Source organism: Radiomyces spectabilis, assembly GCF_025331425.1.
Source record: "Radiomyces spectabilis strain NRRL 2753 chromosome Unknown BYT42scaffold_1, whole genome shotgun sequence".
NCBI classification, from domain to species: domain Eukaryota; kingdom Fungi; phylum Mucoromycota; class Mucoromycetes; order Mucorales; family Radiomycetaceae; genus Radiomyces; species Radiomyces spectabilis.
In genome coordinates, this window is record NW_026251926.1 from 283,304 (window position 1) to 302,494 (window position 19,191).

General features: G+C 45.0%; 6 protein-coding genes across 6 annotated transcripts; 3 read left to right on the forward strand and 3 right to left on the reverse strand.

The window, feature by feature from the left end:
* Positions 1-260: 260 nt before the first annotated feature.
* On the reverse strand, positions 261-5,207 carry BYT42DRAFT_550793 (uncharacterized protein). The gene is made up of 6 exons (XM_051566183.1): positions 3,833-5,207; positions 3,587-3,738; positions 3,445-3,520; positions 3,313-3,381; positions 1,112-3,233; positions 261-1,035 (listed from the first exon to the last, which is right to left on the reverse strand). Exons 1-6 carry the CDS (start codon positions 5,075-5,077, stop codon positions 458-460), a joined length of 4,242 nt encoding a protein of 1,413 aa, XP_051427904.1. The 5' UTR covers positions 5,078-5,207; the 3' UTR covers positions 261-457.
* A 1,660-nt stretch (positions 5,208-6,867) lies between these two features.
* Positions 6,868-7,441, forward strand: BYT42DRAFT_609169 (uncharacterized protein; the record flags this gene model as incomplete). The annotated part of the gene is made up of 2 exons (XM_051571227.1): positions 6,868-7,307; positions 7,369-7,441. The coding sequence occupies 2 exons, from the start codon at positions 6,868-6,870 to the stop codon at positions 7,439-7,441; spliced, it is 513 nt and encodes a 170-aa protein (XP_051427905.1).
* Positions 7,442-7,520: 79 nt separating this feature from the next.
* Positions 7,521-8,468, reverse strand: BYT42DRAFT_591189 (S-adenosyl-L-methionine-dependent methyltransferase; the record flags this gene model as incomplete). The annotated part of the gene is made up of 5 exons (XM_051570526.1): positions 7,521-7,691; positions 7,756-8,024; positions 8,117-8,175; positions 8,243-8,327; positions 8,402-8,468. The coding sequence occupies 5 exons, from the start codon at positions 8,466-8,468 to the stop codon at positions 7,521-7,523; spliced, it is 651 nt and encodes a 216-aa protein (XP_051427906.1).
* A 167-nt stretch (positions 8,469-8,635) lies between these two features.
* BYT42DRAFT_550817 (3-deoxy-7-phosphoheptulonate synthase) lies at positions 8,636-10,617 on the forward strand. Its single transcript, XM_051566184.1, has 4 exons — positions 8,636-8,870; positions 8,954-9,086; positions 9,170-9,299; positions 9,395-10,617. The coding sequence occupies exons 1-4, from the start codon at positions 8,799-8,801 to the stop codon at positions 10,128-10,130; spliced, it is 1,071 nt and encodes a 356-aa protein (XP_051427907.1). The 5' UTR covers positions 8,636-8,798; the 3' UTR covers positions 10,131-10,617.
* BYT42DRAFT_487668 (RNA polymerase I 140 kDa subunit) lies at positions 10,379-11,779 on the reverse strand (the record flags this gene model as incomplete). The annotated part of the gene is made up of 6 exons (XM_051563823.1): positions 10,379-10,506; positions 10,595-11,134; positions 11,202-11,331; positions 11,399-11,506; positions 11,570-11,641; positions 11,708-11,779. 6 exons carry the CDS (start codon positions 11,777-11,779, stop codon positions 10,379-10,381), a joined length of 1,050 nt encoding a protein of 349 aa, XP_051427908.1.
* A 671-nt stretch (positions 11,780-12,450) lies between these two features.
* Positions 12,451-19,156, forward strand: BYT42DRAFT_524387 (uncharacterized protein; the record flags this gene model as incomplete). Its single annotated transcript, XM_051565316.1, has 10 exons — positions 12,451-13,017; positions 13,126-13,479; positions 13,587-14,361; positions 14,442-15,057; positions 15,136-16,850; positions 16,912-18,141; positions 18,204-18,401; positions 18,465-18,678; positions 18,745-18,894; positions 18,960-19,156. Exons 1-10 carry the CDS (start codon positions 12,722-12,724, stop codon positions 19,154-19,156), a joined length of 5,745 nt encoding a protein of 1,914 aa, XP_051427909.1. The 5' UTR covers positions 12,451-12,721.
* Between the last annotated feature and the right edge of the window lie 35 nt (positions 19,157-19,191).

The window sequence follows — 19,191 nt, forward strand, 5'->3', positions numbered from 1 at the left end:
ACAGCATGGAACGTATTATCATCAAAACGGAGTCCCAATAAAAAAGTGAAATGAAACATCATTACCATGGTCACAGGGCCATTGCTTCACCAGCGGAATATTGTTCCCATCGCATCATCCTGCTGAAAAGCTTTATCGTATCCAACATACGAGCGGTGTAAAAGGCGACCTTTTTCTGACTCATCGTTTCCAGAATCTGTAGATGCACATGCATGTGTTATGCATGGACGAGTAAAGGTGCAATTTCAAATAATATTTTGCTTTCGTCCTTTTCTTTTTTTTTTTCTCTTTTTGGCTGAGCAAATTTAACGATATTTTACACATACAAGTATGATACAAAAAGGCACTACGATGGATATATGGTATACAATAAAATGAAAAAAAAAATCAGAGTGGAATAATGGGGAATGAAATTAAGCATATAAGATTCTGTAATGGGGAGGTTGGGGGGGGGGCTTTAACAACACCAGCGATTGTACCAAGTGCGTTTTCTGTTTTTTCTTTTTTCATCCAGTTCTAGTTGGCGAGTGATATGCAATTCGTTGGGATACCACCATTGATGAATGAAATTGATAATAAAGCGTGGTAAAAATGCGAGAACGATAGCAATGAGAAAGGTCATCCAGAAAGTTCCTTGACCAAACACCATGTATGCCATCCCGTACAATGAATTGGAGGAAAATGCGCCATAAACGACAATCCAAAGAAACGTGATGACCATTTCAATACCAACAGCCAGAAACTGAATCCAGGTCCAATAGTAGGTATTGAAACCCGGGATAGCGTTTGCCAAAAAGATGGCAGTAACCGCCACCGAGGTGGAAAACTGAAGCATGGATTCCGGATGGCCATTGGAATTCGGATCGCTTTCATACAAGAAATAAAAGGCATAGAATACGACGAGCGATTGCCAAATAGCATCGGCAAAATACAGCCAAAATCGGTACTTGGTGTACAGTTTTCGTCGAATGCCAATATTGTAAACGGTAGGATATCGCATGAGATAGGGAGCCGTGATATCTTGATCAGTACAGCCTATTGCAATACCCAGATGCGATTAATGTATCGCACAATGGGCACCATTTTTTTCTTTCTTTCTATATCCACATACCAAGAACAATGATGGGCGCCAGGGTAAAGATGATATTGTACAATTGCAGGAATGAGTAGTCATAAAAGATGTTCCCGGAGAACCGACTGTAGATCTGATACCACAGCGAAGGAAATACCCAAAAGATATTCTTGAAAAAGAAATTCAGAATGCCTTCCGCCACACGCTCGTAGCTCCAGTGGCCTTGAACCAATAATAGCTTTTGCAGGAATCGAAACTGGGCGATGGCGTAGTCGGAGGCCATGGACGCTTGCACGCCTTCTTGGCCTGCAATACCAACGCCGACATTGGCGGCTTGAATCATGCTGACATCGTTGGCGCCATCGCCAACGGCCAAGGTAACGGCGCCTTGACCTCGACGTACAAGTTCGACGACCAGTGCTTTTTGGAGAGGACTGACGCGGCAACAGATGACGCTTTTACACAGTAAGCCTATCTCGAGCAATTTGGCTTTATTTTCATCCGAGTTGAATGCATGGGCTAGCGCAGAACCTTCAATGATGAGCGCGTGTTCTTGCGAGGTATCTTGATCGCTTTTATTGATCCCGTCTGCCACTTGCTCGAGTTCTTGAATGACATCATCGGCATTGTCGCTGCCACGCACGGTCCACAACTTCATTTCGCTGTCCAAAAGATTGCTTGCATAACCAATGTTGATGGCCGTTTCCAGCTTATCACCGGTAAGCACCCAGATCTTGATCCCGGCTATGCGCAGATTTTCGATGCATTGCGGCACACCTTCCTGCAGTTTATCCTCGATACCAGTAGCTCCCAAAAGAATCAGATCACGCTCAATCCTGTCTTGGAGCACTTCCATTTTCTCCTGACGGCCTTCGACGGCCGTGTTGGCATTCTCCATTGCCTCATTCCACTTTTGATACTCGTTCTCATCCATGGTGCGCCAAGCAATGACCAGCGTTCTCAAACCGTCGTTGGAAAACTGGTCGATATGATCTTGCGTGTTTCGGATAATGTCTTCTTGGCCCTGTTTGGCCAAGCGTTCCATGACCACATTGTCGGCTCCTTTGCAGTACAAGACAATATCGTTCCAGGGAGCCGGTCGACGTAAGATGACACTCATGCGTTTGCGTGTGGAATTGAACTCGAGCACGTTGAGCAATTCAAATTCGTAGTCTTGGCCAAGCATATTCATCGTGAGCTTTGTTCGATTCCGCTGTACAAATGCAAATCCGATATCCTTTGCAGCGCCCACCAATGCGGCCTCGTCAGGTGACTCGGCTTTATATTCAAGATGCTGGATGACGGTGTTGTCCAGATTTTTCAGTCGATTGGCGCTTGCAATGGTTTCGACACGGCTGCTGTGTCGTCGCAAAGGCGGTTCGGGGGCCTGTTTCGGAGATCGTCGAAATAAGCTTCGAAACCATTGATGCGGTTTGGAAATTGTTTGACGTAACGATGACGACGTTGAAGACGATTTCTTGGTATTGTTGCGCGCGTTTTGATCCTCCATGGATTTTGACGGCTCCGATTCCTCATTCTCCAGCACTTGGGGCTGCACTTTTTCGCCTACCTCTTCATCATTGACATCATCTGGTGCATCCTTCATCATCGGCCTTCCTTCAGCGTCTAATTTTTCCACAATGACGGTATGACATAATGACAACAGTAAAAAGAATTCTTGGACCAATTGTCGCTGACGTGAGGCGTTAGCGTTTTCGGACTTGGAATCTGGTTGCAGATCATGAAAAACGCGGGGATCGGCAAAGGATAACCGTTCAGGATCTAGAGAAGCGTACTGAGGAGTGAAAATGGAGCGCATTGTTTTCTCGTATTCCTGGAAGATGGCGTTTCGTTTTTGTACATGTTCCAGCATTTGCCTCTGCTCGTCTTCCTTTTCGGATATTTCCTTTTGTTTGGCTGTGCCGAGTTCTGCAGCATCCGCGTTGGGAAACGGCTGCTGCTGCTGCCCTTGTTGTTGTTGCTGTTGCTCTTTACGTAATCTTGCACCTCTAGCGCCTTCCGTTTCCTTGGCAAATCCGTTATCTCCGTACTTTTGTCCTCCAATAGAACATTCGCGAAATTCCATAATATTTCTCGTAAGCGTGCCCGTTTTGTCCGAAAAGATGTATTCAATTTGACCCAGATCATCAGATAAATTCCACTGACAAAAAAAAGATGGATTCGACGATGAAAACGAGGTGAGACTCAGATACACAACAGTAGTTCTGTCAGTGACTTACCGATTTGGGAATGCAACGCTTTTCTGATTCCTCGTCCCACATATCCAAGTCATTCCAAATAAAATACGCCTATCAAAAAAACGAATGGGACGGCGTCAGCAAGGGTTCATGGTTCCATTCCTAATAGCCTACCTGAAGCGTCTTGATGAATTCGATAGATACGTAAAGAGAAATGGGAATAATATTCTGGAAAATAATCAAGCTCGCCCTGGAAGGGAGGCCAAAGGTTTGAGTGAAATGATGTTCTTTGTTTTCTTTCGCGTCAATAAATTACCAGAAATTCGTGAAACCCACAAATGCTGGTGATCCCGATTGCCTGGTATACAATTGCGACGCAGCGTCACGGTCATCACTCGCCTTTTGGACCCCGGCCATGATGGCACAGACGAGACAAAGAATAAACAAGACCAAAAATGCAATGAGGACCTAAAGGCAATCATAAATGAACGTGCGGTAAGCAAAAAGGACCAAGCGCAGATCATCGAACAAAAAAAAAAAAAACTGAGACAAAGTGTGATACCTCTTCATTCATCTCCTTTTCAATTTGACTCCGCTTGCTCGGCGTCTCGCCCGAATTCAGCATGATCCTCGTATCTGTGCCAGTGAAAATAATGGCAGCGATTGCCCATTCGGTATTTCGAATCACATGTCCACGGAGCAGCATGTTATCAATGGTGAGTGGCACTTTGGTTTCTTCAGAAAAACGGGCGTTGTCGTCTTGGGCGAGTTGGGTGAGTTTGACGAGCGTGCCTTCAAACGAATAGAGATCCGGCGACGGCGCTCCACATTCGACGTAAAAGTGACACTGATCGAGACATTGCTGACCTGACTGAATGTGGGTGAAGGCAGGTACGCCATGACGAGGTTTGAGGTTGGTCTCTCCGTCGAGATCCTTAGTTTCGACAAAACACAGACCAGTTTCGTCGGAGCTGGACAGCAATACCGCGTCAGCGGGGCAGCTGTCGCCGTTGCGCAGTAGAATGAGATCACCGACTCGTACGTTCATGGATAATGATTGGTTGAATACTCCTCGTAAGTTGGGATCTTGATTTTCGTCGTGGCCGATCGGTAAAGGTGCATGTTTTTGAAAAGTATACCAAGGCGTGTGTTGGTTATCGTGAGCGGGATAATTGGGGTTGTCGTAACCTATGAGGGTATGAGTGGGTGTCCCGTTGAAACGAGCATCCACCTTGTGACGTTGCCAGTCTTCGAACCCGTCCTTAATGGCGCTAATGGCAACCACGGCACAAATGGGTAAGAGCGTGAGTGCCGGTGACTTGACGCCAAAATAGGGTAAAAGTTGTAATATAGCCATGAATAAGAAATAAATGTTGGCGGCTCGTCGAAACTGTTCAAACAGATTCTTAGGAACAAAGGTGAGAAGTGTATACTTGGAGGTGCGAATTTTGTTGGAGACGTAGGTTTGTTTGGGTCGTCCGTGTTTGTCGATCTCGTATTTCGGTAAAGGGAGGTTGACAAAGACACGACGACCACCTTCGGGAATCCGCCTTAACTTGACTCGAGTGCTGGAACGTCGAAGCCCTCTCGAAGAAGGGCGTCGTGATGCTTTGGACTGGGTAGAGCTGTGTCTACGTGGTGCCAAACCGGGCCCCGGCGTCGATCCCATCGAGACGGCACTACTTCGACGGGACATGACTTCTTCATAATTTTCATCTCTGGCAGAAGTGGTGTGGATATCATTTTTATGAGTTTTCCTCCAACGCCTTTCATGATACCAATCGGCAAGAGAACCCAAGTAGGTCATAACCCTATATATATGTATGTTATATATATATATTTATATATATAAGGGACTTGTAGATCAACCAATTATAAAAATAAATAAATAAAAAAAAAGGCGCTGGAAATCAATAGAAAAAAGAAGTGTGAAAAATACAAATCAAGCGAGGGGAGTTTTTTTTTTTTTTTCTTGACGAAAAAGAAGCGGGGTTTACCAGAATAGAAACAGATCTGTGAAAGGCAATGGACACCAAGCCAGACTATTCCATTTATCGTAGGTGAGCGTGATACAATATTCTCCTGTGTCATCGTTCGATGGTTGGGCTACGTCAAAAAGAAAAAAGAGCGATTATCAGAGCATTCGTATCACCATCCAACCATTTAGATCTTCCTTCCGTCAGCTCTCGGTCCATCAAAAGCTAAACTGTATTGATCCCTTTGATTTCTTTCTCAGCCAATCGCCGACCGCGTAGATCGATGTTGTAAGTTCTTTTTCAATGACAAACAATGATCATCATCCTCTTTGTTGACCCAAAAAAATTTTTTTTTTATTTTTTTTTTCATCAGGTTTGGCGAGTTTACATTTCTCACTCTGTAAAAATCAGACTTTATGAAATATGATGGTCTATTTTTCCTCGGCAGTGTGTGAGACTTATGGGCCCCGCACGTGAATCAGCCATGAAATGACGATAAGAACTGCAAAAAAAAAGTATACATGAAACTGGAATGATCGTGTCTCGGATGCAGTGCGCTTGTAATATCCGGAACGCCACTGAAGTTGAGGAGCCTGGATCTTCTTTTCCCAAGGACTCCATCGTGACCAATCATCGTTTGAATAACGAGACGTGACAGAAGCCACTCGATTCGATTCAAGCAACCCACTTGGGGTAATTTTTTTTTCTTTTGTCACCGATTGGGTCACGCTGTCTGATTTTCATCCCAAAAACAAGCAAACAACTTTTAGACGCAGCAACAAGAGCTCTTTCGCAGGTCGCCCCAGCCCATCTAACAAAAAAGGCCGACAAAAAGGTATTAAATTCTGTGTGACATGATGTCGATATACTGAAGGCGGTGATAAAAAAAACCTAGACATTGACTATACGCTTGGTGAAAGGGGAAAAAAAAATAGTCCTGACTACTTAAATTGGCTCCGAAGCACTGCAGGATCCATAACGCATTATGGGACCAAAGCTGCATAAAATCATTTGACAGTAAGCAATGCTGTCCATGATGTGCTGTGTGCCAGCTGTTTAGCAATATGAGCCCCAGGCTATTTTCGTAATATTGTCACCAACATTGGGTGTGCTTCCCAAGAGGATACATCGATTTTCAATAATAAGAGGATTAGGTATTCTCAGAAGAAAGCAGAACGACAAGAAACCGGGTCTACAAATCAAGTATATAACTGAACCAAACTACAAGCGCTATCCATCATATATGCACATACCAAGCGAAGAAGTACTGTACTGTGATGCTTATTCGCACACTGAACTCCAAATATCAGACAAACCTTGAAAGATAGTGGCAATTTGATCGTCTCTCCTTACTTTTTTTTTATTTTTTACTTGTGCAAGAGCAACATGAAGGGAAGTACCTCCAAACAATCCCTTTCCTTGATGATAACAACTATTAATTAACCATTTCACGTTTGTACCTACAAGCCGTGTTATTGTACCGTATAAGCTATCCAGAGCTGTCCAGTTCAATAGGTGTGCGGAATTTCAGGATTCACACACCGCCGGGATTCAGTCACGAAAGACGGTGGGCACTGCGCTCAATTTGCGTTCATTTTTCCCTTGACTGGCCAACTGAGCAATGACAGAAGCCAACGACTTTGAATCGTCCAACGAGGCCGAATTGGCTCGTTTGATGGAACTGCAGCGACTTGAACAACAAGCGTTCTTGAACCATATTGACTTTAACGACATTGACAGCGATGCTAGCGATTTCGATGTTCGTCGACGTTCCTCTACTTCCGCTGTTCTTCGTCCGCCCATGCCCGATTTACGTTTTGGCCAACAGTTCAATAAGACGGTTGAAAATTTACAAGCCAACGGGGCTTCCGGCGCCTCTATATTCTTCTCAGCCGTCATCAAAGATCAGATCATCATTCCTTTTGTCAGTGGCTTCACATGGAGTTTAGGCTCGCATCTTTGGCGTTGGTACCGACCGCGTAGAAAACCCGTCAATGCCGGAAATAGCAATGGAAACGGCTTCCTTACCCGTCTTTATACACGATTTTCTCTTTGGGCATCGTAAGTGAAGCAAAAGTGGAACAATCCTCAATTTGTGCCCGCATTTTAATCTTGCTCTTAGAAATACCTACCATACCTTGGTTCGCCTTCCATCCATCGTTCCAGAAATCAAACAAACCATCACCTCTTCCTGAATAAACCAATAAAAGAAAAAAGACACCAATTCGACGAGAGAAGAAATGGAAACAAAGACAGAAGACAGAAGAGGGGTCATCATGAACTCTTTTGCACTTTTAATATGAATTGCTTTTCTCTGCCCGCTCGACGCTGCATGACAATCTCGGCTTGTAAGCCATAATTTGCCCGCAGAATCTCGGCTACCTCGGTCGGCTTGTTTTCATTGATCAATAATAAATAGAAAACGCCTTTAGGCGACAACAGTTTCTGGAAAGAAAAATGCATGTTAAGGACTCCATCTCGGACCACCCACTGCAGCTGCATTATTTACCTCTACATAGGGAAGCATGGCATCGATCACTTGTCGACCATCAATACCCCCAGCCCAAGCGGCTTCGATCCCAACACTACCGACCTCTTCCGGAGGCGTCACTGCATATGGGGGGTTGAAACAGAGGACATCCACTTGACCAGCAAGTCGCGGTAATAAGGCTTCTGTCAACGAGGTTCGTACAGGTTCAATGGTGTGAATGGCATTGCGAACGGCGGTTTCTCGTGTCGCTTTGCAGGCATATGGGTTAATGTCGGTTGTAAAGTAAACTAAACAGTGGCAACTTTTGTTTTTAGATTTTTCTTTCACGGCACTCTAAATATAACTCCAAAACAGTGAAGGAGGCCAAGCCATTTCTTACTTGCGTTGTGGGCGCCAATGATTTTCGCCAGTAAAGTGGTAACGCAACCTGAGCCCGATCTAAGTTGTTTGGCCACCCTGTTACGGCTGGGCGCAGGCAGATGGATACATACAAAATAACACTTACCCGATCTCCAGGCAAACACGTGGCTGAAGATCCTGCAGCTGCGAAGCATCCTCTTCCAGGCAATCCAGTAGCAAGAATGTATCCTCTAAGGGAAGAATGATCGAGTTTCTTTTTTAGTGCCATGACCATGGCTGGTCAGTGGTGAGAAATGACACGTACCAGCAGGTTCGTATATTCTGTCAAAATCCTGACTGGTCAGGTGGGAAAGATCGGGAGTGGGGATCATGGGTGAGGGAGTAAATATGAGTCACTGTTGCTGAAAACGGTAGACAGCTCTGCTGGTGCACAGTTGATTTCGAGGTGCTTTGAAGTTTACTGTTATGAATAGGGAAAATAAAAAAATTGATGCGTTCACCGGGCTCAAAAAAAAAAATTCAAAAAGAGCAAATCAGCCGTATGCAAGCTGAGCTGTTTGTTTGTCAATGCCGAAAAAAAAATATAAGACATATAAGAAGGGCAAGCCCAGGCACATTATAACTTGCATCATTTTGTGGTTGTTGCCATTGATTTATCCTTCTTTCCGCTTTTTTCTGATTTTTATCTTTCATCACTTCTCATGGTCGACGTACGAATTCAAGGCTATAACGCTTTATTGAGCCCCTCTTACATTTCAGAGGAATTCCCTATCGTAAGTAGCAGGATATCGGTTCTTCTCATGTCTTTCTCGGCTGACCGAGCCGCCGTTTCGTCGGGATGGGTCTATCATTTTAGTGTGAGAAATCCAAGGAAACGGTCTTGTTGGCAAGAGAAGAGATTTCCAACATCATTCATAAGCAAGACGATCGTCTTTTTGTCATTGTGGGACCTTGCTCGATTCACGATACTATTGCTGCCAAGGAATACGGTGAGTAAGACGGGACGTCTGGGATCTCATGATTGGGGTTTATCACGCATTGGACGGGTTATGAATGAAATTTTTTGTATTAGCCAATTTATTACTCGGGGCCAAAGAACGGTTCAAAGATGACTTGGTCATTGTGATGCGCTCTTACTTTGAAAAGCCGAGAACCACCGTGGGTTGGAAAGGTCTCATCAATGATCCGGATATCGATGGAAGGTAGGTCATTCTCTCTCCCACTCTCTGGACTCCAATGTCTGATTCAATTTCGTATTAATCCATCAAATGTTTGCGGGTTCTTAACATGATGTCAGTTATGATATCAACAAAGGGCTACGAATTGCTCGTGGTTTGCTGCAGGAGCTGACGAAAATGGGAATCCCTGTGGCCGTGGAACTACTCGATACCATTTCACCCCAATACTTGGCCGATTTGATCTCTTGGGGAGCCATTGGTGCTCGCACGACCGAATCACAGCTGCATCGTGAACTGGCTTCGGGAAGCTCGTTTCCCATTGGTATGAAGAATGGTACCGACGGAAACCTCACCATTGCCATTGACGGTATTCGTGCCGCCAACGTTCCACACCACTTCCTTGGCATCACTCGTGCCGGTGTGGTCGCTATCACACATACCACCGGTAATCAAGATTGTCATGTTATCCTGAGGGGAGGCAATCAAGGCCCCAACTACAGCGCTGAACATGTCCAAAAGGCCAAAGCCCAGCTGGAAAAGGCCAATTTACCGGCCGCCTTGATGGTCGACTGTTCACACGGCAATTCCAACAAGGACCACCGCAACCAACCCAAAGTTGCAAAAAGTATTGCTGATCAGGTCGCCGCCGGCGAAGAATCCCTGGTTGGCGTCATGATCGAATCGCACCTGCACGAAGGAAAGCAAAATGTTCCCGCTGACGGTCCCATGGCATTAAAATACGGCGTGTCTATCACAGATGCTTGTATTGACTGGGATAGTACCGAAGACGTGCTCGAAACCTTGGCCGATGCAGTGAAGGCACGACGTGCATTACGTCAACAGTTGAGAAACTAATGATGATGGCCCAACCACGTATAGAGATAATCCCATGATCGCCATTCATTATTTTCTTTCATCTTTATGCTACTTATGTTATATCTTTTACTTTGTATAAATCAAGAATAAAAACGCATAAAAGAACATGAAGAATCACAACAACGAAAAATCATCAAAAATACAATGCTGTTTGATATACCTTTTTATTAATTAAAAAGTTGAAGATGTCTAAAAAAGAAAGGAAAGAAAAAAAAATGATGGGGTTTTTATGCGATTTCGTTGGAAGTTGCACGTTCAAGTGCAGGTTGGATTGCCTTGATTTTTTCCATCAACACATTGACTGCAAGACCGAATAATTCTTCAGGGGGATAAATGCCTGTGGATTCCACTTTGACTAATATGAATCACACCCATTTTGTCAGCCACTGTTCAATTTTTCTTTTTTTTTTACCGGTGTTGCATGAATTTTGGTATGAACTTACAGATAAAATGATCTCGCACGCGGGTCAGTCGAACTTTGTTCTCAAATTCTTTATGTCGAAGCACTTCTCTGCTGACGGTATCCTTGCGCGCATTCACGACCTTGGCTATTTTTTCTCCATTTTCCTCAACCACGTCCACAACGCCTTCGGGGAAGCATTTCTGGAATTTGTAAGCATCGTCACCGGTGATGGGTTTCAAAATGGTGATTTCCGGCAAAATGCGGTAAGAAGCTGTACCGACAGGCGACCATTTAGCGTGTTCTTGACCAACACCCTTGTGGCAATGTAATTCCATATCGACTTCCTGTCCCGGTCGAAGTTTGGCAATCAAAATATCATCGAGAACAGGTCGAATTGGCGCTTCCTTGAATCGCTCGGCCTGGTCACCCTTGGGTTCCCATACCAAATCTCCGGAATATACTGCGGAATTGATGTATTTAACGGCAGGATCCGTCTCATCGGGAGAAGCATCGGGATTACGTTCACATTTTTTCTTCAGCTTGAATACAATCGTGTTCAAATCGGTCGGTCCCTCTTCGTCTACAGATGCAATAATTGTACGTCAGCCAAACTGCGACTACCTGCGCCAAATCAATTAGTATCGTACCAGACTTATATTCGAAATGTTGAGGATCGGCTTTGATAGGGATCAAGCCTAAACGGTGTGCCAGCACTTCATCCTGAATAATCGATGTGTTGTTCATGATGTACACTTTTTCAATGGCCATGGTAGGCACCTGTGATTGAAAGTTAGTCCCTCCGGTTACATATCGATTTTTACTTGGAGAAAAAAAGAACATTTACCTCAGCAATGAGGATTCGACGGAAAGCGTTCGCGATGGAAGCATCGACACCGACGAGATCGAATTCAATGTCTGTGTCTGTGACTTGGTTGATCTTGAGTTTAAAGTTCTGCAAAAAGTAGGTTCAACGTAAGAAAAAAAGATCGCTCCTCACCCATAACAAAGTATATACCTTTTTGAATTGCTCCAGATTCCATTCGAGATTCAAGCCAGGATATTGATGAGGATAATCACTGCCGCTGACCTGAAAGTAGGTTGAATTAGTCCCAAATCAAGCCAGAATCGTTTTTCTGTCATAAAAGATACACACACTAGTCACTCGGTCGCGTTCCACAATCACTCGAGTGCGTAACAATTCAACGTTTTCAGGGAGTTGTGACATGCTGCTTTTTTCCTGGCACAACCTTTTGGTCAGAGAGATATTCAGCAGAATTAAAAAAAAAAAAGACGAAAAAAAAAAAATTTGTGACCAGCAAAAGAAATCGCCACAATCTGCCAAAAAAAGAGCGACCAGTATTGATTAGAAATCCGACATGTCATTACCGCTTTTGATCCTGCAAAATCCAGTTGCCTATTTGCTCTATGAACCAAATACAAGTACTTGAAAAAAGGTCACATTCTTATGAAAAAGCTTTTCAACACTGTCTTAACATTGTTATGGCAAATATTGTCACAAAGCACCTACTAATATTCCTGGTGCATTGAGTATGCTCAAGTAGAATCTGTTGGACTGATCCATTCAATGTGGTTCTTTTTTTTCTTCTCGAACAATGACAAAGGGGATTGGCAACTGCTGGTTTTTTTTTTGGCGGCTGCCGGGACTATGTTGTCGTTTAGTTATTAAGCACACCAGCAATGATGTATTACTCAGCAGTGCCATGTAGTTCCGGAATAGGCAACTTCAATGCCTGAAGCAAGATTATTTCAAGTCCAGAAATATTACAGCGGCTTGACATTTGTTTCATGTGGCATCAAAGGAGCATGACATATTTATATGTGCAAGTGAATGCATTCTTTGCTGTGGCCTGCATTATGATTCAACCCCAAGTGCCCATTTTTTTTTTCGTGACAAAATGGGGACCCCCTTATTCCGTGTCAGCAGTTTCTGATTGGATGCTGCAACAAGGGAATCGGGCACCAAAAAAGTGCCAAAAAACAGAAAGTCACGGTGCACAAGGGCGGTCCTTCAAATCATCCGGAACGCATTCATCTTTTTTCAAGTCGCTTTCCAAGACCGTCTTCTGAGAAGCTAGTAGATGAGGTGTTGAATTGAAACCTTTTCATTAGCCAACACCCCATAAAAATAACTATATCGCTTGTTTATATGGAACACAAGCCCAGAAAGCTCAAATCAACACACAGTAACGGACGACGTTCTTCTTTGACTAATCCCGATTCTTCTGCCAAACTTGCAACCGCATCTTCCATTTCAGGTTCTTCCACCACTGATCCCGCAGTCAACGCCAATCCATCCTTGAAGGAACGATATAATCTGCGAGCCGTCAAGGAAAACGCCAAAATACCTTCTCCCACTCAACCAAAGTCCAAGTTATCCTCCTCAGATATACCTGACAGCGCCACAACCGCAGCCGGACGTAGCCATACCACTGCTACCACTAGGTAAGCCCCACCTCTTTTTTTTTGTATTTCATGATAACACTTTTTCAAATGTATGTACTATTTCAAACAACGTGATGCTTACTTTTTTTTTTCTTGCTTTTCCATCAGACCCAGCAAGAAACGTAAGCAGACAGAATCCGAGTCATCCAAACCTTTGAGGAATAAGCGAAACAAAACCGGTACTGCAAAGTCGTCAACTCCTAAATCTCGTTCCCGTGCAAAGAATACCTCAATGGATAAATCGCAAACCGAAGTCAGTGGTTTCAAAAAGACTCTCCAGCAAAAAGGCAAGCAAACACGACAGCGAAAAACGTCGGCCACTCGCCGCGAACGCAACGTCTCGTCGGAGGGTTCGCAAGGAGAAGATTTGGACGAAACACTTCCCGCCGACGCTGCCGAAGGAACCTCCAAGAGGAAAGGAAAAGCCAAAGATACGACATCAAAATCGACAAAATCATCAAGGTAAACCCACTCCCGAAAACGAATGACATATGAACAAATAATTTCTGACTGGCAAGATTGGGTTGTGCCCCATCCCACCCCCTTTTTTTAAATTTTTATTTTTATAGCAAGGATAAATTACGACGGTCTAAAAAGCAGGCCGATCCTGAAACGCTCAATGTCGATGATTCAGCCGATAGTGATATGGACAGCACGCCCATGTCTTACTTTGATTTCTTCCACGGAGAAAACGAAGATGAACATACCATGGACGATGATATTGCCTCGGATGAAGATGACGACGAAAGACATCACGATTTAGAAGAAAGTTATGACCAAGATACATGGGATAGAGACCACGATAACGAAGATGACGAGGATGAGGATGATCAGAATGACTCAGCTGAGACAGATGATGAATTAGCCCGCGCTCGTCGCAATTTAGGTTATCATATGCAAGGTCTTTTTGGTGGCATGACTTCTGATATGTCCAACCGATTACGCTCTATCCTTTCCAGCCTCAAAAACCAGGAAGATTCCACCATGCAGCTTATTGCACTCCAGGAACTCGCCGAGATCTTGTCTGTCAGCAGCGAAGATAATTTGGCAGGCTTCTTCACCAGTGACAGTTTCGCCAAAGAACTGGTGCGTATCATGAAAGGCCAGGATGGCATGTTCGCCGAAGCGGAAATGGACAACGATATGATGTTGGCCCTTGCCATGAGTGGTGGCCTGGGAGGCGGTAATCCCGAAATCATGCTCTTGGCTTGCCGTTGTATCTCCAACCTCCTGGATGCCATGCCCTCAGCGATTACTAGCATCGTCTACCATGGAGCTGTGCGTGTGCTTTGTCAGAAACTTAAATCCATTGAATACATTGATCTTGCAGAACAAGCGCTTTGCGTAAGTGAAAACCGAGTCCGCGCATGGTCCCTCACACATTGTCTTCCCCCAACTGATCGTATTTTTTTCTTTTTGCCTAGGCTTTGGAAAAAATTGCGGCCCAACTTCCACGAGCGGTTGTTCATGAAGGTGGTCTGAGTGCGGCGTTGATGTACTTTGATTTTTTCAGCATCCATTCTCAACGAACAGCTTTACGTACGGCCGCCAACTGCATGCGTACTGTAAATGTCGACAGTTTTTCCCAAGTCATGGAAGTCGTTCCCACGTTACTCAATACCATTTCTTATCCCGATCGAAGTGTTGTGGAACTCACTTGCCTTTGTTGGGTCCGAATTGCCGAAAGTTTCAGGAATCATCGGGAACAACTGGAGAAGGCCGTGTCCATTGACTTGCTGAAAACGCTCATCGGTCTTATCCCTGTGCCTGGAAATGCCAATGCTGTGCGACCCGCCACCTTTATGGATTTGCTCCGCATTTTCCGCGCTATTTCAAAGAGTTCGTCCCAACTGGCCTGTGAATTGTTACACTTGAAAATCATCACTATCCTGTACCAGGTCGTCACTGGCATGGCCGAACCGGCTCAAGACTTGTCCAATCTTCCTGCACATGATCAAATCAATCTTGACAGCAAATGGCGCGATTCCACCCTCACCATCATGAAGATTATCGCTGATTTGCTTCCTTCCGTTCCCAAAGGTTGGTATATGCCCTCAGTTTGTTATCGCACTTTGCATAACAAAAAATGACTGAAACGCTAACCCTGGTTTGTGACAGATGATCTTCCCGGTGCAAAGCAGATCAAGGATGGCAAACCTGTCGCCACGCGAACTCGGTCGTCTCGTTTGAGCAGTGATGAGAAATTATCCAGCAAATCCGCCCAACCCGATCCACGTGTCCAGTTGTTCAAAGATCAACCCAAACTACTTCAACAGATCGGGCAACTTTTGGTGCCGTTACTATTGGAAATTTATACGTCGACCGTCAATTTACGCGTTCGTCAGCTGGTGACACACACTCTCGTCAAACTGATCTACTACTCGGATACGGAGGTGCTCAAGGTCGTTTTGAAGGACGTTCCGTTATCTGGATTCCTGGCCGGCCTTTTGACCCAGCAAGAGCATCCTGTGTTGGTCATCGATACCTTGTATCAAGCGCAGCTGCTGGTTGAAAAACTTCCTGACCCGTATCACTTCTTATTTGAAAGAGAAGGAGTGTTCCATGGGATCGAAAGTTTGGCCAACGAGACCGCGACGGAAGACATGCCCATCAACAATGCACTCGCGGTGGAAGAAAACGATTCGGATGCACGCGACATCGCTTCCAATTTTTCGGAAACGCAAGGCTCGGCCTTGGATCAGCTCATTGATTCGTCCGACCTACTTGAAGGTTCTGAAATGATGGAAGACATTGAAGGTGGCGATGAAGGTCTGGATGAAGCCGACAATGAAACCAATGAAGAACTCGATGATGATGATCAAGAGCAGTCCAAATCTGGCAGCAAAGGCGATCCCAGTGGCCCTCCGTCCGTGCGATTACCTCGAACTCGCTTTAGCTCCAACGATGACAAAGAAGGTTCAAGTTCGTTGAATGCCAGACGCAAATGGTTCGAGAACGACGACTTGCATCAGTTAATTCGCCAATCACGCCGTCAAGCTCGAACATCAACGACAGACCCTGAAAAAGGGTTGGGCCGCGCATCGAGTCGTCTTCAGATCACGCAGTTGGCGCAATGCTTTATTCAAAAGTATGAGGAACAGACCGCAAATGTAGGCCGTCGCGCCGATAACAGCTTGAAAGAAATTCAGAAATTTGTTCAAAATTTGAATGGGTCAAAACAAGATCCAGCGGCACGTCAAGTACTGGAAAATATGTTGCAGCATTTGCAAGTTTCCACTACGGGCATTAGCAGCTTTGAATTGACCAATTCAGGGCTAGTCGATGCGTTGTTGGCTTATCTCACCGACGAAAGTTATTCGCCCTACGCTTCTTTGCAAGATCGTCGTTCAACGTTCCGTCAAGTACTAATCGAAGCCCCATCGTCGGCCCATCTCAAGGAAAATACGCCCACCGCATTGCATATCCTTGTGACGCGTTTGCAAGAGTTGCTGAGTCGATTCGAGCCATTTGAAGTGGTGGCCCCTCTGGAATCTAGCTCGGGTGAACACTTTAGAAATCCCACCAACATGCTTGCCAAGCAGTTGCGACTTCGTCTAACGGGCGAAGGCGACAATATCCCTCGTGAATATCGTCATTTGATGGTGTCCACTCACGCCGTGGCCACCTTCAAGCTGCTGGAAGAATATCTTCTCACACGCATCGGAGGTCCAACGTCTTCCAAGACATCTAAGGGCAGAGACCGACCGAAACGATCCGACAGTGGTGATCGATCAAAGGTGGAGGATACAGACAGCTGTCACGAGACAACCGCCGAAGACGATCTTCATAATATTGATAAAATGAGTCTGGATGAAGATGATGAAGAGATGGATGTAAGTCAATCGATACCCTACGAAAATGGCCGATGAAGATAAGCTCATGGTTGTATATTAGGATGTGCAGACGTCCACCAAGAATTCTCGCAAGATCGGAAGCAAAAAAGAGGCCGAGAAGAACAAGGCAACTTCATCACGAAGAGAAACATTGCGCAGCCATTCCAAAAAATCGGCCACCAGTTCCAGCGCAGACGAACAAGCGGACAATGAGATGAATGAACGCGGGGAATGGAAGATTCAGTTTTCGCTCAAGGATACCCCCATCTCCACCGATACGACAGTGTACGGTGCTGTGCATCAGTATGAATTGCGGAATAAAAATCCCCTGACGGTCAGTCGTAATATCTGGGCCACAGCCTATCCGGTATCCTTTGAACGGGTTTGGGTCCCTGAAGTATCGAATTCTGCCAAAGTATCGTCTTCCGACCATCAGCCTGTGCCTCAGTTAGCCAATATTCAATGCTCGGACGTTCTATCGAGCAACACGGATTGTGTCAAGGTCCTGGGTTTGCTGAAAGCGCTCGCGTCGCTTGCGCGTATTTTCGAATGCGGTGCTTCAAGCGACAGGAGAATTCTGGTCAAAGATTTCGTGAACCGCAAGCTGACGGCCAAAATGAATCGTCAATTGGAAGAACCCTTGATTGTGGCCAGTGCATGTCTTCCCGACTGGGTGTATTGGCTTATGAAAGAAGCGCCTTTCCTGTTTCCGTTTGAGACGCGGTACCTGTTTATCCAAAGTACATCTTTCGGATACTCGCGCCTGATCGCTCGCTGGCAAAGTATGCAGATGCGGAATAACGGTCAGAACAGTGCTCGCGATGACGGACAACAACAGCAGCATGTTTTGGGACGCATGGAACGACAAAAGGTCCGCATTGTCAGATCGCAAATGTTGGAATCCGCCATCAAAATCCTGGATCTGTTTGGCAACTGGCAATCGGTGTTGGAAGTGGAATACATGGATGAAGAAGGCACCGGTCTGGGCCCTACGCTTGAATTTTATGCATCGACATCGCGTGAATTCTGCAAGCGACGTATCAATATGTGGCGTGATGATGGCGATGATCCTTCAAGTGAATACGTCAGTTGCAAGAACCAATTATTCCCTAGACCTCTGATGAAGGACTCCAACAGCAAATCGACAAAGAAGATTATCAGTCTCTTCAAAACCTTGGGCCAGTTTGTGGCCAAGGCAACGCTGGATTTCCGCATTATCGATATTCCCTTCAGTCCCGCCTTTTTCAAAGTGGTCTTTAGCGAAGAAAAGCCTAATGCTGCGCTTGTCGAGGTAATAGCTTTTTGCGGAATTCATTCCCAGGAATATATGTATTAAACTTGCCATTTTCTTAGGAAATTGATCCTATGCTTGGGCAATCTCTTCGTCTATTGCAACAATATTCAACAAAGAAGCAGGCGATTTATGCAGATGATACGCTCACTTTTGAGCAAAAGCGAGACGCGGTGAGCCAAATTGAAGTAGAAGGTGCTCGCTTGGAGGATTTGTGTCTTGATTTTACTGTGCCGGGCAGTGAAGGAGATGAGTTAAAGGTAAGCAATTGACGGTGATCCAATACACATTCATCTTGTTAATGCTTGATGCTTTTTGTCTAGGCCAGAGGAGCCGAGATACCAGTGACCATCTTTAACGTTGAAGAATATATCGATCTCTTGATCGGAGCCGTGGCAGGTCCGGGTATTGCTCGACAAATTGCGGCTTTCCGAGAAGGATTCAACGGATTATTTGCCATTGATGATCTCAAGATATTGACCAACAAGGAATTGGTGGCGCTGTTTGGTGTCGCGGAAGAGGATTGGTGTTATGCCAGTAAGTATGATTGGATTCAGGAATTAATGTTTTGTATCTTACAATCTCTTTTTTTTTTTTCCACAGCGTTGGCGGATGCTGTCAAAGCCGATCATGGCTTCACCATGGAAAGTCAGTCCATGAAAAATTTGTTGGAAATCCTCTCAGAGATGAATGATCATGAACGACGAGAATTCTTGCAATTCACCACAGGCAGCCCTCGTCTACCTATCGGAGGTAAGCTCTTTGTGCTTTTTCTTTTTTAATAAAATGGAGAGACTAATAATGATGAATGAAAATAGGCTGGAAAGCTATGCGCCCTGTATTCACAGTGGTTCGCAAGGTTCCGGAAGCGCCTCTTACAGCTGATGATTATTTACCGTCCGTCATGACGTGTGCAAATTATCTAAAGATGCCCGACTATTCCAACAAAGAAACGATGCGAAAACGGCTTTTCACCTCGATGCAAGAAGGCAAGGACAGCTTCTTGCTTTCTTAGATTCCTCCTCAATACACACTTTGCATTTTCCCACT